The 19,001-nt window shown below is 35.7% G+C and overlaps 1 protein-coding gene across 1 annotated transcript; it reads right to left on the bottom strand.

Moving 5' to 3' along the window:
• Positions 1-5,206: 5,206 nt before the first annotated feature.
• On the bottom strand, positions 5,207-17,933 carry LOC5575334 (tryptase). The gene is made up of 5 exons (XM_001655661.2): positions 17,670-17,933; positions 17,156-17,319; positions 16,922-17,055; positions 6,118-6,283; positions 5,207-6,042 (listed from the first exon to the last, which is right to left on the bottom strand). The coding sequence occupies exons 2-5, from the start codon at positions 17,309-17,311 to the stop codon at positions 5,251-5,253; spliced, it is 1,248 nt and encodes a 415-aa protein (XP_001655711.1). The 5' UTR covers positions 17,312-17,319; positions 17,670-17,933; the 3' UTR covers positions 5,207-5,250.
• Positions 17,934-19,001: the final 1,068 nt, after the last annotated feature.

Raw genomic sequence — 19,001 nt, 5'->3', positions numbered from 1 at the left:
ACCATAAATAAAGCTTCGTGGTTATTTTTTCTTGTGAGGTAAATGTCAGCACAGAATGGCTTACAATAGCCTTAATATTCGTTGCAATTAACGTGCAACTATACAGCTAAATGTCACAGACTATTGCAACCAATTGAAACACAAATTCGTGCGTTTTTACATCATTATGTAAACTCCAATTAATATGCATTCAATTTTCGACTAAAAATGGTTAAATATTACAAAATCATGAAAATTTAAAGTGAATTCGATTGAAAAATAATGACTTGGTCGTTGCAATTAAGGTTTATTTTGATGCTACCTAAAAACAATGCATGAAAATAAAGTACAATTTACAACATATTTTTAGATGTGTAATCTTCTCCATATTTTTTGTTCGAAAAGTTTGTGAACACTCTGTACATAAATAGACCTAACCAAACATGCAATCGGATTGTTTGAAAACAAAAAATCTTTACGCGAAAGAATCCTTGATCTAATAGAAAATCGAGCCGTAACCTCGCTCACTTGTTGAAAATATTGTGCATAGAACAATTACAACTGAAAATATTTTTTTAGGGGATTTGCTGAAATAGGTCTTATTTATGAGCTACTAAATTAGCCGGCAAAACTGCTATTGGTCGGTTTGGTTTGGTTTGACTTTATTTACGAGATTTTTAGCCCTTGGCTAGTTCATCTCGGGACCAACGGCTTTACTTCCCTTCCGAAGGAAGTCGTCACTATAACTTTTTACGTCATAAGTGACTATGTCGGGGATGGGATTCGATCCCAGGTCCTCGGCGTGAGAGGCGAGTGTTCTAACCACTACACCAGGTCCGTCCCCACTGCTATTCCAATCGAAATATCAAATATAAGGACAAAAGTTAAAATCACGTTGCCTGTTCCTAAATTGATAAACTTTTAAATGTTTTAATTCAACATAAAAAGTGAGGATGTAGATAGGCATGGATTTTCCCAACATATACATGAATGAAGTATTACCACCGTGCGGGATGACATTGGGCCTGAAGGGTGTCTTTGAATGCCGTTTTCGATGCATCTCGTGGCTAGCATGAACGCCAAAAAACTAATCTATGAAAATCTAATGGCTATTCACAAAATATTCTTGAAAATTGCTACACTGTTATCATGATTCTAATATTACACTGCTGTAAAAAATGTAGTCCAGAGTTACTCTTATGGCGTAATGTCACCCCAAACGACGATACATCATTTGTGTAAATGTGTTTTTTTTTGACGTGGATTGTTTTTGTTATTGTTGAATATCTTTCCGGGAAATGGGGCCTTCCAGGAGATGGTTTGCCGGGAAATATCTTTCCGGGAGATGGGGTATCCGAGAAATGTCTTTCCGGAAAAATGGAATAAAACCTTTTTAAATACATATATCGAGTTATTGAGAGAAATTTACTTCACATATGACATCTACTAGTGGAGATATTGAATTATGGAATATGGAGAGCACGATGTATTTGGAAGGGACCGAATTTGGAAGGGACCGAAAAATTCATCGAGTTATAGAATATATTGAGTGATAGTAATATCGAGTTATGGAGAGTCGACTGTATCGTGATTCCAGGTATGCGTGCAGCATAAACTGTCTTTAAAAAATATCTGTCTTCCACCTTGTAGGTCTTTTATTTCAGACAGTGGCGAATATTATTAAAATATTATGCTTGAAAAAATATGGAAAACATTTTTGCGGAGCACATTTTTTACATGTGTTTATAATTTATGAGCATAATGAGCTAATGGTTAATTTTTAAAATTGATAACGCATCTACGGAGCTAATGATTCGCAATCTTTTACAATAAAACATATGTCTCATTCAGATTTTTTTTTATCAATAAGCTATTTTTCGCTGCTTAAAACGGAGAATCATTGTTTCGGGTTTCTGTGCGGTACCGTCATTTTTCTTACATAATATGAATTGCAAGCTTTGCGTTGGCGTATTTGCAGTAAATATAGGGCTTTTCATATACTTTTAAAATCATTTCATGTTAAGCCGTTTTAGAGTAAACTGTTTCTAATGAGATAAACATGATTTTTCGTTTGTGGCTAACACATAATTTGAACTTATTACTTACCGAATTTGACCTGAATATATTAAAAGACAGCAGAGAAATTAAATTGGGCGTATAATAAGAGACCGGACTGTAGCTGTAAATTATTGTGTAACTTTGAAATGGTAATCTCAATTGATGTATTCATTTCTTTACGAATAAAAAAAGATCGATCAACATCGATAGATGCCCAACAAATGTTATGGTCGGAAACGAAAATTCGGTATAAATTCAAGCAGCAACGACTAAGCAAATTATCAGTTAGATAATAATTTCCAAAAAAATTACGTGTAATTGATTTTGTAAATGGTGCCCATTTGAGAGTCTTTTTTTTTTGGCTTTACTGTTAGCTAAAAAAAGTATATTTAGAGAAAAATAATATGAGCAGTTGAATTAAAAATACAATCGGACTGGAACATATTTCAGTAATAGTGGACTTATTAATTGTTTTCTACTTTATCCTTATTAAATACCAAGATTTTTTATACATTCATTCATTTTATTTAAATACTAGTGGTCCCGGCAAACTTCGTTCTGCCATCAAGTAGGCTGTTGAAAAATTGCTCGAAATCTCCCATACAAAATGACAGATTAGTTTTCTCCCGTTTTCCTGACTATTCCGGAAGCTTTCCTAGAATTTTTCTCCGTACGAACACGTTGCATCCCCTGTCGAATACAACAGTGAAAGAATTATGCAAAGCAGTTGACCCGTTCTCAAGCCATTTCGTGACATACAAACACCATTCCATTTTTATTTATATAGATACACAAAATCAAAATTGCTTACAACACGTTAAAAACCGCCCTACTAATAGTGATGATACATGATACCACTGCGGATCAGCCACTTTATTTGAAGCTTCAAAAATAAAATGTTGAATATGTCTTCGTTTTTTAAGAACAAGATTTGTTGGCGATATAAAATGGGTTGTGCTAAAATACGCACAATTTAGTTTGCTATAACGGTAAAGTTCTTCCAAGCTTCTGCTATAAAAGCTGTAGAAAGGAAAATGTCGATGAAAAGTGGTAACATCAAAAACATCGCTTCGAGAAGCTCACGATGTCTATGAGAGAAAATATTATGTGAAAAAATATTTTAGAGATACCCACCAAGTAAATGATTGGACCGTCTAGAACAATTTCTAGAAAAAAAAGGACTTAAAAAAACTGGTTCTATTAATGTTTACATGAAATTTAGAGTAGCTATAGTGTATTAATTTTTTTAGTGTTCCAATCCAGCAAGCATACACTTTAACTTTCATGTAGGTTAAACTTTGGAACAAATTGCACAAGTAAATAATATTTCATTTTATTTTTTTTTAACAATAATAATTTAATTTTATATTTTAGCTTAAACCGACCTTTCCAACATGCTTGAATGTTCCATGCATTATTCGTCGTTTCTTGAACACGGCAGAATACGATACTTTTTTAAACCATCCAAATCTCGCGTTGAGTATCATACAGGCGTATCTGCAGTGATCGATTTCTCTTCGTCGATTTTCTGTTTGGATTAGTACATGACATTCAGTCAGCTTTCGTAGCATTTTACGATGCAGGACAACAAAGAGAGATGATTACTATCTCCTCAAAATCAAAAGCAGCAGTCAAAGACAGTCACTCGGCCAAGTTATTAGCAAAAGAGAACATCGATGAAGGGAAATCGATCACTGCAGATACGCCCTTATGAAACTGAACGCAAGAAATGTTTGTTATAAAAAGTATTATTAACTTCAAAAGAAGCCAATCAATCGCTTTAGCTTAGCTTAGACTGACTTTACATATCGATGGTTGTTATTCCGTGATTGACCGAAGTCAGTGAATATGTATAAAGAATTAACTAGAAGTTCAGCTGGGATTTGTCATAATCTTATTCAGTGTTTATAATTCAGTGCCTCTATTTATACAGGGTCAATAACGGCGCTGGCCACGTCCTTGCAGTCAGATGGGATTGAGGGAAGGAATGTTGGTGTGTAACATTTGCTATTTGGAGACCGCGTTTACCTCTGCATCTCCACAAAGGTTACTGGGAAGGATGTTTGTTAATGGAGAGGATCATTGGATCACAGGATTCAATTTGATAAGTGATAGTATTTTCAATTGATATGAAACATTTCCAAGACGAAGAAAATAATGCAAACTCTAAAAGTGACTAACCTTTCAAAGTTTGTTGAACAAATAGCTTAACGCAACATTCGGCAACATCCACAACTTACGGAACGCTCTAGGGGGAGGGGGAGTAGGCTCCAGCGTTACGGCTCATACAAAAATTTGAAATTATTCATACAAAAAGCGTTACGGAGGGGGAGGAGGGGGTCAAAAATTTCAAATTTTAGCGTTACGTAATAAATGGACGCTGCCTTCCTACAGCTGGCAGGACGAAAGCATGTGTTATCATATTTTACTCATATAAAAAAAACAAAACTTGGCTCGACCATCACAGAACACATTAATGCCGACACTTACAGTGGCGAACCATTCAAAGTTCGTTGTATAAAGTGAACCTTTTGCTTATAATGTCGAACCAAATAAAAGTTTATGCCGATACTCATAGTGACAAACCAAACGCGGAAAACGAGGAAACCGAAAAACAAACAATCAGTTGCAGTGCAGTTACAGATTCAACGGATCAAACATTACTCTTAAACAAATTAATCACCATACAGGCTATAAAAATGCATGCGAGTTGGCTTAAGCCAACAAAGTCTGCATTTTCAAACGCAAGTGTCTCAAAAACTTGTCGTGCTATTATGTTTTCGAGAACGGCAAAAGATTAAGCAATCCTAAATAAAGTATATGACGGTATTTTGGGCTTGGGACAAAAAAGAGTAATCAAAAGTATTCAAAAAGAAGAGGCAATATTCTCAATAAACGTAAATATTATTGATGTGGGCTCTTGATATGCAAATATCAAACGCAGGAACACCAAACGTGGTAAGATATTTTACAAGAAATGCGATGTCAAAGATAGATTGTTCTTGCTAGGGCGGCGGTGATTTATATAATCGTTGCTAGATGTCCTTCGATTATTTTGTGTTACCGCGTTTGGAGGACGTTTAGCCAAGATTTGCATCTCAAATGCAAACATTTTTATTTTTAAGCTTGTACATAAAATGGATGTTCTTTCAATAGTCACAGATTGTAATACTTAATGTCATGTTTATTCAAATATTCTAATAATCTACAAACCTATGCAAATAACCCCGAAAATTGTGATTGAGTAGCATCGTATACAGATGTATCGAAACCAAGAGTCCTGACCACGTTATCAATCCAGGATCGGAATCTCATCACATTGGAATAAACTGCTGGGACTTTGCCATGGCATCCAATGCCCCAAGCTACCATTCCCATCTGAGCATATCGATTTTCATTAGCTGGACCGACTGGGCAAACCAATGGGGCACCGCCATCTCCTTCGCATGTGTCAACGCCAGGTTCACCTCCAGCGCAAATAAACGTTTGATGCAATCGGAAACGAGACGTGAGTCGAGTCGCTTGCAGTTGACGTTCACATGTTGACGATTCTACGATCGGAAGAGGCACTTTCTTCATAATTACGCTGTAGCGACCTGATTTTCCAAACTGATTCTTTCCCCAGCCACTGGCGAAGCAATCAGATCGCCTCGTATCGTAGTTGTTGGGTGGCAAACAAACGATATTAATATGATCGGCCAAATTGATGGGACTTTCCAGTTCCAAAACAGCTACATCATAGGCCAACGTTCTCGGATTGTAGTCAGGATGGCTGTTGACTCGGGTGACCAGTCGTTCTTGGAATGGTAGACGTTCCTTCGTTGTCTGAGTGTCCCATTCACCGGCTCGAATTTTCAGTTGGCCTCTGCGGAAACCCTGCACACAATGTGCTCCCGTCAGTACCAGGTTAGGGTGAATCAGCGAACCTCCGCAATGGCTAGAACTATCGGCAGTTTTGATAATGGCAACCGTCCAAGGGAACTCGCCAAATCCAGCTTCGTTATTCTGATGAAAGAAATCATTGAAAAATTAAAGCTAATTTTTATCGCTTCACAAAAAAAACAAATCTTCAATACTCACAAAGTTTCCAGTAAGCGTGAAATCAATACCGCCAATATTCCTTAAGCCACATCCAAGGGGCTTCCTGTTTGAAACTACTCCGGGGGTGTTATTCATGGGCACTACCAAGGAATCTTCGGCGCGACAGCACACATCCAGCACATCCTGGCAGCTGTCCGGATTATAGCTAGAACATTGGGAAAATGTTAGTATAAATCACGTGTTTTGTGTTATAAAAGGGTTTTGATGAACGAATGTGGAAAACAGCAATTGGATTTTGATAAAAAAAAATACTAGAAAACTATAAAATGGATCAGCGCATCTTGAAATGAGTAATTATCTGCCGTTCTACGCATATTTTTTTCCGCGGTCCATAAGGTTTACATAGGAAGGGCAGTTACCTGTTATTCAATTTTTAGTTATTTTATCTATCCATCAAATTTGCTTTGCGGAGAAAAATTATTATATGTACGTTTTTGGAAAAAAAAAACTTTTATACCTGGATTTTGAAATGTACCCATAATCTTCATGATGTTTTTACTAGTCCGCCTTGAAAGTTAAAGTATTTTAACGTATTCGAACCGTACCATGGAAGCTCAGACTCGTTTTTTAATATGCTGCCAAAAATGTTTGCATTGATTTGCGGATGTAGGAGATAGATCGGCTCAAGTACATGTAATACTTCAGTCGATTTTTCAACCTTACATTTTTAACTTCACTGCCGTTAAGGTGTTTGGAGGAGTTTGGTATCAACAAGATTGCACTCAAATTTCAAAGGCATACATCTCGTAAAGAAAGCATCCAACAACCAGTGCACTTCTTATTTTAGCTTCGTGCACTAGCAGAAAGTTTAAAAAAAGAAAATCAGAAACGTTTGCCAACTATTTCTCCAGTTTAGTAACTTTAGAAACATGAGTAGGGGCACAAGTCAGCCATTGTGGCGACCATCTTTGAATTACGAGATGTTTCACCTTAATACTATCGATCAATTAAATAGACTTTATTGGTGTACAAAAAGCAGAAGCAGTTATAATCAAATACTTTTTTTAAGCAATGGTCCGTTTATGAGCTATGTGTCATTCAGAAATCTAGGTGGAGTAATTTAAAAAATTATATAACATTTTTTTGTTTCAAATTTCATTAGAAGCAGTAAGTATTAATGAGATGGTTATAACAGAAAACTTTTGTGAAGGTTGCCAATATAATTATTTATGCGTAGATCCTGGACAAGCTCCAGGTAAAGATAACGCAAAAGAAACATTAGTAGATCAGTAACACAGCGTAACGAAAATTACATTTTTGCGTATCTTAAGACTCAATTTTTACTAATCTGCGACTATTGATACAATTTTGGTTTATTTCCTGTTCTTAAATCTTATATAGATTCGTTAATGTTTCATTTTAAATCTATTATAATTTATAAAATTGTTGAAATCAATTTTAGGAATTTTTAAATAATAATAATGATAACCTATTTCATAGGTTCATTCTGCAATGTAACGATAAAACGATAAAGGTAGACAATAAAAAGATGATATTATTTTTTTTTTGAAAACTCAGGAGAACTCAGATATTTTCCACCTCATCTTTTGGGAAACTCTCAGTTGCTGGCGCATATTTCACAATCCACATTTGCATTACACAAATATTGTGTTTTTGACAATCGTCATGTTTTGCGTAACATGATTTAGAAATGAGCAAGCTTAGGGTATAATCAAAAAGAAATGTGAAATTATTAATTATTCAAATGCATAAGAGTATAATCTTAAAATAAGCGGCTTCAAGGATTGTTATAAATCGTTGTTTTCAATTTTTACCATACTAGCACTTTCGCCCCCTTTCTGGCTTTTCGCCTCGAAATTCAGTTTTACAAATTGTCGACAGAACTTATTCTAATTAAAAGATTTTAACCATTAAGGATGGTTTATCTCTATACATGAAAACGTTAGAAGGCTGGAACATTTAAAAGTAATAATAATAGGGCGAAGTTTTTGAACGGCAATGACTCAGTAGATCCTATGGTCACAAAACAAGATTATCAAACTATCTATTATCCAGTACAAATGATCCTGCTGATGGTGAATATCAAGCTTTCTAGATAACTAGGCACACATATGAAGAAAGCTTTCCGGATATTGAAGCATTTAGAGGTGCGTCAAGTATCGCAGTTAAACATTGAACTTTGAACATGATTTGAATCTTTAAATCCTTCTTTGTGAATGAAAAGCTAGGTGATAACATGAAAATAGTGAATAACATATTAATTTTCCGCACCACATACAATATTACACAATACATGTGCAACTTGACGTTTTTTTCGAATTTCATATTAAACGATCAACTATGTATGGTTAAAGGACAGATCGAATGAATGTGATCCAAACATCATACAAAATTTGCATTTCAATTAATAAAAATAAAGAATAAGCTTCCGTCGCGTCTCGTGAAAGCTTCAGCAAACTTGTGTGTATCGACGAATTTTAAATAGTTGTTATATTTTGTCCAATGCTTTATGCTTTACATTTATTGATTTGATTTGATTTGATTTTTATTTCTCCGATAGCTTAAGACTAACGTCTTTTTAAATGCTACACAGCATACTGGCATGGATTTTTAAACATCTCATCAAAGAACATAAACAAAAATACAATAAAATACACAATTTTGATTCTTGACTAATTAAAATACTCCTGACATTGCTTTTTGAACACAGACACAGATTGCTGATTTTTCATGTAGTTTGGTAATGAATTCCACAGAACAACACCTCTAACAAAAAATGTTTTGCCATAAGCGGAGGAAAAGTGCGTAGGAATGATAAATTGTTTAGCTCTTGGACTATGAAATGGTCGGAGTTTATCATAGAGACACCCAGGCATTTTGGTTGTGCTTATTTTATGCAATAATATGCAGCAGCGAGCTTTTATAAAATTTTGAAACGAGTATCCCAGAAGCATAGGTTGCAGGTGCGAAACAGGATCTAATCTACGGAGATTAAAAACAAAGCGAATACAAGAATTCAAAGCTATTCTCATTCTACTCTGAACATGAACAGAGGTAGAGCCGATTAAGAAATCGCTCGATATGAAATGAGGCAAGATAAAGCTTTTGAATAGTTTTATTTTGGTAGAGCGATTTAACAAATTTCCGTTTGCATACAATACTCGAAGGTAAGCGTAAATTGTACCACATTGCTTCAAAACATATTTATCCCACTTGAGATTATTCTGTATCGTGAACCCTAGAACGTTTGCCGAATCTACGAATTCGATGCTTTCATTGTCGATTCTCAGTAAAGGTTTTTCTACATTGGTTTCTCGACTGATCATTATACCATAAGTTTTTGTCGCGTTTAGTTTGAGGGTATTTTCTAGTGACCACAATCGAATTGCTTCGAGGTCAAAATTTACCAGTCTTGTGATTTCTTCAATACTTTTCTTGGTGCAGTCTAAATATAATTGAACGTCATCTGCAAAAAGGTGAAGAGAACAATATTTTACAACGTTTGGCAAATCATTAATATAAAGACTAAAAAGAATAGGACCAAGAACAGACCCTTGGGGAACACCAGAGGAAACGGGAAGGAAACTGGAAAGAGTATTATTACAGAAAACAGCTTGTTGGCGATTATTGAGATAAGAATGTATTAAAATTACTGCATTTCTGCTAAAGTTGAAAAAATTTTCTGATTTGTGACACATAATAGAGTGCGAGATCGTATCAAATGCTTTCGAAAAGTCTAAAAGTACAAGAACAACTTTACTATCTCTATCTAATACGACGCCTATATCGTCACAAACTTTCAACATCGCAGTTTTGGTACTATGACCACTACGGTAACCAGATTGCAAAGATGATAGCATGTTATTTTCGTGAATAAAGCAGCATATCTGGTTTTTCAGAATTCGTTCAAATGCTTTTGATATTGCGCTTATTATACTTATGGGTCGTAAGTTGTTCAATGAACAAACGTTAGATTTTTTCCTGAATGGGATTATTTTTGTTAGTTTCCACACTTGAGGGTAAACACAGGATTCAATGATATTATTGAAAATATGTGAAAGGGGTGCCAACACCAATGGTAGTAGACTCTTTATCAGTTTTATTGGAACATTATCAAGCCCAATCGCATTTGATTTTACTTCATGTACTGCATTAATAATCTCGAAAATTCGCACCGGCTGGAAGGCAAAACGTCTGTCATTGTTATTTCTGGGATCATGCGTAATAGTGCGTATCTGCGATGTAAAATGCCTTTGAAATGAAGCATTAATTTCATCTGCATTAAAATCGCTTTCTATGTTGGAATTTGGCTTACCTAATCCTGTATGACGAATTCTGTGCCAGAAGTCTTTTGTTGTCATCTCTCCACTAAATTGCGCATTATAATAACTTCGCTTTGCTTGAGTCACTAGTCGATTTGATAAATTTCTAAGTATTTTATAGCGTGCAAAATCATCTGAATCAGCAGAATGCTTCCATTTTTTATAAGCTCGATCTCGATCTATGAAAGCTATTTGGATTTGACTGTTAAACCAAGGGTTAACCTTATTCTTAGATTTTCTAACTTTACGTAGAGGAACACATTCTTCATGGATTGAATTCAAAGTATTGTTAAACATATCAATTAATACATCAGGATTAGTGATTGAATAAAACCGCTCCCAGTCAGATTCGTTAAATTTGTTGAGAACAATTTCCGGATCAAGTGCCTTATAGTCTCTATAAAAAACATCATTATTGGTCTTCGTAGTATCGAAGTCAAGCGAAGCGAAGATAAGATCGTGATGGGATATGTTGGGAACACTGATTTGATTGAACCTAAGAACGTTTTCTACGTTGTCTGTTAACATAAGATCTAGTTGGGAAGCACCAGTGGGGTGAAAAGGTTCTCCGACATTACCCGGAAAACCATTACCCGGAATGCAATTTACCGGAAGACCATTAACCGGAAAACCATTTACCGGAATGAACCATTTACCGGAAAACCATTACCCGGAAAGACCATTTACCGGAAAATTATTTCTCTATTTCTCGCCTTTTTCATTAACGTTCTTTTAATCGTTTTACGGTCCTTCAGGTCAGTATTTTGACTTGAAATATAATAACGGACAGGCGATGTTCTTCCTTCAAAATACGTAAGCATCGAAGAGGAGTCTTCGAGAGGAGAGGATATCTTCGTACTTGTGATCATGTCAATATGCACCATCTTCATATATTTGCATTTCATAGATGATTCACCCTTCTTTTAAAAATAAATTGTTCTTTCAACTTATCTTTGCAGCTGGTCTTGGCTGAGCTGGCTAAATTTGGCTTCAACTATGTAACTTAACTTTTAACATTCGGCTGTCGGTTCTCCAAGTGTCCAAATGTTAATTAATAAGCAATGGTTAGAATTTTTAACACGATTGGTTGTGCTACTTATCGCCGAGTGTCAATGCAACGAATGTCGTTTCTGAAAACGTCAATCAACCGAATGCAAATCCTCCGTATATCTCTTTTTCTAGAATGAATCTTTTCGGGTCATCTGATATTCACCTTTCTTTATTTGGTTGGCGGTTCTTTCGAGTTCCAACGATCTCGGCATTTTTGGCAAAATGTGTTTAGTCGAAAATGACTTATCTTCTTCTTATGATTGCTTACTATTCTTTCTAGTATATTATCCTGGATTCGGGGTACAGATATTCAGAATTATGACATTCGTAGCAAAATAGCACAATCAAGGCAATTTAAAGGAAAAGTATATCTATTGAGGTTCAATATTTCGGATTCCAGAGATGGACGTCACAATGGCGTATAGTGTCCCTACTCTCGATCACCAAGGCACTCCAAGTTTCGTCTTGATTTTTTTAGATTTCCTCAAACTATAAAGGATCTCCTAAATCAAGGCGATTTTTTAAGGCGACAGCGACATGCACATGCGCTGAATGCACAGTTTGATGAGCGCGTCCAACCCATAGCGACGCATATAAGAGTGCAACGGTCCCATATAAGAGTGCAACGACTCAACAACGAAATCACGTCGATTTTTTGTCGAAGTCGCTTAATAAATCTTGTTGATTTGGGGGAGCCCTGAAGCTAAAATGAGAATTGCACTTCCCCCACAAGATTAGTGTATTTTTTTATTTTTGATACAATATTTAAATTGGATTCTAAACTTGAGCTCTCAAGCTCAAGCTCAATATTTAAATTGGATTCTAAACTGTTTTAACTGAGGGAATAAGAAAACCATCATAAATCTAAGCATTTTCAAATGCTGGAATGTTTCATTTACTCCAATGCACCCTACCTTAATCAATAGGCGATTTTTTCGATTTATATTGACCTCGTTAATATATGACATCAAATATATATAACAACAATAATTCTTTTAATTCTTTTTATCCTTGCCTGTAATGTTTAGTTGTATAGCCTAAATTTGAAGACATAGTTTTTCGATCTACAGGGAGCCTGATCCTATTCTTGACACTTTTGATTCACTTCGGCTGCCAGGTTTTTCGAAAGCTACTTAGTTCATATTTGGCCACAATGTGCGTCGTACTTTAGTGCCTCTTTTTGCAAAACTTCAGATAATTCGACCGAGAAAAACCTCCCATGACAAAGTGAATTATGGAAGTGCCCATGTAGTTCTGCACCCTAAGGGGCGATAATTTTCTAATTAAATCGCAAATAAATGACATGTGCAATTAAATTTTGGTATCGTAATACTAGTTGCAACAATGTGAAGCTATTCAGAAAGATCGAGCTGAGGTTGATAGAATTGAATACCGCTGGTTCAAAATTATTTCTGGTTGGCAAATTCGACGACGTTACAGAACTAGAGTACTTACATACTTGTCAAACTTTTAAAGAATGCAAAAGTGGTCGACTGACATAGGCTCTCAGCTATTAACTGTAGAAATGCTACCAGATTTGGCTTTCCGGGTAATGGTGCATTCCGGTAAATGTTACATTCCGGTATATGGTTTTTCCGGGTAATGGTACATTCCGGTAAGTGGTATTCCGGTAAATTGCATTCCGGATAATGGTATTCCGGGTAATGGTATAGAATCGGGTGAAAAAAGGTAGGTTCCAGTCCAACGTTAAATAGTGAAAGAGACATAAGGGTATCTTTGAAGCGATTTGATTTGGGACTTGCTTTCATAATATTTGTATTGAAATCTCCTATCAGAATCAAATTATTATAGTGAGTGCCATATTCGATCATTTTGTCACTAATAAGATCGGAACAGTCCAAGTCGGGGTGGTTGTAGAACAGACCTAATAATATTTTATCACTTGCGGTGGAAAGTTCAACAAACATGAATTCTATAGTTTTCCTGCGGGTCTCTACAAAGGAACATTCTAAAAGCTTGTATTTTAAAGATTTCTTCACGTAAATTAGGAGTCCTCCACCGATTTTCCCCACTCTATCACTTCTCAAAGTGTGGTAACCTTCAACTTTGATCATGTCACTTGATTTCGTTTCATTCAGCCAGGTTTCGCAAACACATGCAACGTCAACCTCTGAGATATTCAAAATCTGACTAAACTCTTCAAATTTTGTCATTTGTCTAGCACACATACTCTGCATGTTTAAGCAACAAATAGAAAGCTTTTCGGGAATGAGAGCTACCTTGACAACAGCTCCCGGCAAACATATATTTGTTGAGGCGTTGTTTAGGATCATACTAGCCATTATCTCTGATAATTGTGTTCAATGAGCAATGCAAAGCAATCAACTGGTCAAGAATCATATAACTACAGTCTACTAAATTAAACATATTAATTTCCATTTTCGTTTTCGCGATGCCAATAGACATGAAATGCAACTAATCTAGTGAATTTACAATGCAAACAATTTTCAACAAGAGTATAATTTTGCACAAACGAACGGTATGGTTCTTCCATTCATTAAATTTCATATTACGAATTGCACACAAAGTAGCAGCAGCAACAGCAATGATGTCATCCTCTCCGATCCAACCCAACAGCAACAACAGCAACAACTTTTAGGAGTGGATACATGGACTATAGTCAGGAAGGATTGGAAGGACAGAGGCCACTTCGCAGGAAAGGCAGTTTTTAGTTAAATCTTGACTTTTAGGATTGGAAACATGGGATAATTCAAGGATGGTATCAACAAGGAAAGAGATGGCTTATTAGGAAAGGTCTAGCATGTTTTTGTGATCTTCAGTAGTTCATCTTCGGTTTCCACCCGGCGGCTCTCACTCTCTGAGGTCTTCTTGACGTAGATAATCCCATCTCGCGTGATGACCGAATACAGCTTCCCATTCTTCTTGGCCAAGAGAGCCTTGCTTCTGATAGATCTAGCAGTGACGGTCAGGTTTTCGTTGACAAAAATCCTGTCCCTCGAAGAGAAGCCTAGTTGATCCAATGTAAACGATCTTGATTGTAAATACTTGAAGTAAAAATCTTTGCGATGGTTTGTGATCGCAAATTGGACCAGTATCATATAGCTTTTTCCGGGAACCATAACTGATTTGTGCAGCCGGCGGATATCCACACTAGGATGATCATTGTTGTTAAATCCCAATGCTTGGCACCACTTCTCAAAGTACTCAAAGTATACTTATTGCAAAATTAATCTTTCAGTAGCGGTATTTATAACCGGTACTCGTCAAAAGGGTACTAGGAACCCTATTCATAATAGCAAAGTATTGTGTTTTACCATATAAGTGAAACTAAGAATTTTGTGTAGAGAGTGCAAGCATGTTGATAAAGTCTTATAAACATCAATTAAACCAGTGTTTTATACCACTTTAGCAACCTGTAGCTCAAAATTGTGACGTGCTGTAATATTTCACAAAAGCTATCAGGTTCAGCAACCCCTAAAGCTACTAGAGACACTTAATTTAATACCGTAATCCGGGGTAACATTGATCAGCGGGGTAACATTGATCGGGATGACTCATCTTGTTAAACGTTCAAATAAAGATTTATTGATGAAACATTTTCGAACCATGAATGGTGCCTCTCTTTCGTATATTCATAAGCTAATGATAATTAAGGTTTTTGCCAAAATTGCGTTTAGTTCATACGCAAATTTGTCAACTTTTTGAAACAATGATTTCTATCATTTTCACTGACACTACCAAAAATTCATGTCTCACATGAGTTCTGCAGACGATGTGATCAAGGAAAATGCGGTTCTTACCAAAAATGGCATCTCCGAAAACGATTCCGTTGTCAAATCTTTCATAAGTTTATTCAATTAGGCAACATTAACTAATTACTATTACGAATGTAGAATTTCCTGAGGAAATTGCCTACTTTAAGGCGTATTCCGCGGTTCAAGGTGTTTTTAATTTTGAAATAACTCAAAAAGTAAATGACTTGTAAGAGTTTGGTCTTCATATTCGGCTTCAGGGGCCCTTATTTTAGAAAGTAACGACATTTCCAATATTAGCGAACGTTGTTTACTTGGGTGATCAATGTTACCCCATATCAGCTGAATTAAAAAATCACTTAAAACATTTATTTAAACATGTTTAAATCTTTAGAAAAACAAAATAAAGTACATAGTTAGGAGCGGTGGGTGCCAGTACTTGTTTTAAAAATATGAAACTTGTAACATTTGTATTGTGAAATGAAAAATTTAAGAAAAACTAAAAAAAATGATCAATGTTACCCCGGATTACGGTACTTGAGAATGGCAAAAATGTCATTTTTGTAAACATGTATAATTGATAATTGATGTCAGTAACTACAGTAATGTCCCGATTTTGTCAGCCCCATGCTGCATCTAGGGTTAGCAGAATCAGGATAACATTTTTCGACTGGTTTCAAGTATTATTTTAACTAAGGGACTTAGTTTTATGATTTTGTTAATATAAACATTACTTTTTTACTTCCATTTTCTATGTACCGTAATCCAAGGTAACATTGATAAGTTTCTTGGATGATTATTAAGAATTTCAAATTTATAAAATTCGATCTTCAGATGATTGTATAGACGTGGCCAAGGTCATAATTGACTTTATGCACCTAATATTGCCAGTATAGATGTGTTTAGTCTAATGAGAATAAGTATAAATTATAGGCTGACAAAATCTGGAAAAAAAGGATGCTAAAATCGGGGGTAGACAAAATCGGGTCATTACTGTATTTACCATCAATATTGCTGAACTTGGTGGCTTATTTACAGAATTTTCAGCGAAAGAGATAATAAACGTACCGAGTTAAATCTGCTGTTGAGTACTAAATAGAAGAGCTAAAAAAAACCATCAAGCAATAATTAATGTGTATATCAAAATTTTCACAAGTGAAAAAGCTAAGAAATTCATCAAGCAAATCTTAGTATGTATATCCAAATTTCCACTAGTTAAACGGAGAATATAAATTACGTTTTTTATTGTAAAAAAATTAATAAATTTTTTATTAATTTTAATAACAAATACAAAAACAACCTTTGCTAGTGTCCATTACTTCTATTGCTACCCAAAACATACAAACAAATGCAAATGATCGAACAAACAAATGCGAATACCAATAAATTTCATTTTAAACACAATACAGAATTTAACAAATTTAGAATGGAACCAGTGCTTAAAGGAACACTTAGCTCTAACTAGGCTCTTTTCCAGTAAGGAAGTAACTCCAGAAAAAAATAATAAGCACGAAAAAATTGGTTGCTGAAACAAGCTCTTTTCAGGGAGCTTCCTTAACATATTTACGTATTTAAACTTTGTGACTATCTTCAGTGTTGTGTTCAAGAATCACTTAATAAGCTGCCGCCTCGAATATAACTGATTGGCTCTATTACAAATCTATGAATGAATATTCTTAATCGCTTCTTATAATAATTTTGCTTGCAAATACTTACTTGACGTCAATCTCGTTAAACTTGTTTTGATCTGCGAATTCGGCTTCGGGTTTGCACATGAAATACGGCACACAGGTACATTTTTCACCTTGAGCAGTGATTAATGTCATTGGAGAGAGCGTCGGCGAATTAGGCTGATTTGGTGATGGAAAATAAAATAATAAGAATAAGAACAATCCGTGTCCTTCCGAACCGGTACCAATAGCTTAAAAATAAATTCGGAAAGTAACTTACCCCTAGTGGATCTGGTGTGACCACTTCGTCAAAACTTGCGCGGTTAGCAAAGTCCAGAATCGATGTTTCATTTTCTGGAAAGTATACCTTGTCGATCGACTGCTGAGCCGTTGCAACTGCAACGGCCATTGCAGCCACTACCAATGCCACCTTCATTTGAAGCTCTGCAAGACGAAAGGAAAATCCTCAGACATGCGTCCTTGAACGGTTCATCGAGCGGAAAACTTTGCTTCGCAGTACTCTTTTGTTGCTAGATGAGCCATAATCGAATTAGGTTACTCAATCATGTTCAAGACTATGACCTTCAGTGTTTCCGTTGAAGATTAACAAAAAAGTAACATATTCCAAATTGAAACGATTAACGACAGTGCAGTTGACGAAATAATCTCGCAGGGGAAGAGCGTCTTAACGAACCGGTGTAATCAGAACTAAAAATCCCCAATCAGTCAAAACAAACAAGTATGGAAGCTTCTAATATCAGAACACGAAACAAATAACAACGAATTCAACTCACCAGATCGATCAAGAGATCAAACAACCTACAATCTACACTGCTACAAAGCCAACGCAATACTGACGTCGAGAGGCGAAAACCTAAACCGAAATGAACGATCGCTTCTACCGACGAGTCGGCTCTGAAAGGGTTCGGCCAAAAACGAAGTAACATACGATACTAACGTATAGTTGATGTTTGGACAGATTAACACTTCTTAAACTAACAAAACCACGCAAGAAGCTCAATGTTTAGTTCGCTGTATTTGGAAGCACCACACAAGGTCAATAAATAAGAAAAACAGGTACGCACATCTAGAGAGATGAAACATGACTAATCAGCTGGAGAAAACAGGTTTCGAATTAAACCGGGAACCCCAGGACTATTCGAATAATCTTTATAGAGCTCCGATAGTGTTCTAAGTAATGAACTCAGAAAATATAAACTTGTTCATCACCCACATTGTCTATACAACGAATCATCAGTTCGAAGTGATCATCATTGCATAATGCGATTTAAAAAATTACTATGCTTGTCGTTACCTATCGATTGCAATTTTTACCCAATTGAAGCTGAAACGCACAATTTGAAAGTTTTTGTGGTTTTCTTCGGCTTCATGCTACTCGAAAGTCTGAAGCGCGCGGTTTGGTGTTCGTACCAATCGGTGATCGCGATTGTGTGTTGTTGATGATAGTATTCTTTTTCTATCTTCTTTTTTCTGCTGGATGATCGATCGACGTTGGCGGCAAAAATACCGTATGCGTCATGAATTTTCCGCATTTATGGGTAGGGTAGATGTACCAATAGTGGAGGTACTAAGCACGATTGAACTTCATTTAACTGCCTAAATTCAAGAAGCGCAATTAATGTACATGTTAATGTTGTAACGGGAAGTAACGACCATTGACTTAATGAGAAAAATGATTTCATCGCAGTAATCCACTTCATGTCAGTGAAAAATAATACCTCCACTATTGGTACACTGTTCCTTTAGTTGCGGTATATTTTTAATTTGTGTTCCTATAGTTGCGGTATCCGTTGTTTTCTTATGGGATCCTCCACTATAGGAACACTTTACCGCAACTATTGGTACAAGTAAGAAAATTTTTAGCAATTATATCACTAAAATCAGTTTTAAAGCAATTTGAACGCTCTTTTCAACTATTCCGTGTATCAACAAACCAATACGTCGATTGGCAGTGTCGGTTCTGTGGATAATGTAATAAAATCAGTGAAAACGGCACTACCGCAATTTTTTTTTTTTTTTCTTTGATTTATTTAACAGTCAATATCAACAGACTTCAAAAGCCCTAATGATAGAATGAACTAAAATTAAAAACATTTTAAAACTTA

The sequence above is a fragment of the Aedes aegypti genome, chromosome 3 (assembly GCF_002204515.2).
Source record: "Aedes aegypti strain LVP_AGWG chromosome 3, AaegL5.0 Primary Assembly, whole genome shotgun sequence".
NCBI classification, from domain to species: domain Eukaryota; kingdom Metazoa; phylum Arthropoda; class Insecta; order Diptera; family Culicidae; genus Aedes; species Aedes aegypti.
Note: the sequence above shows the minus strand (reverse complement) of the source record. Positions and strands in the feature narration are given on the sequence as shown.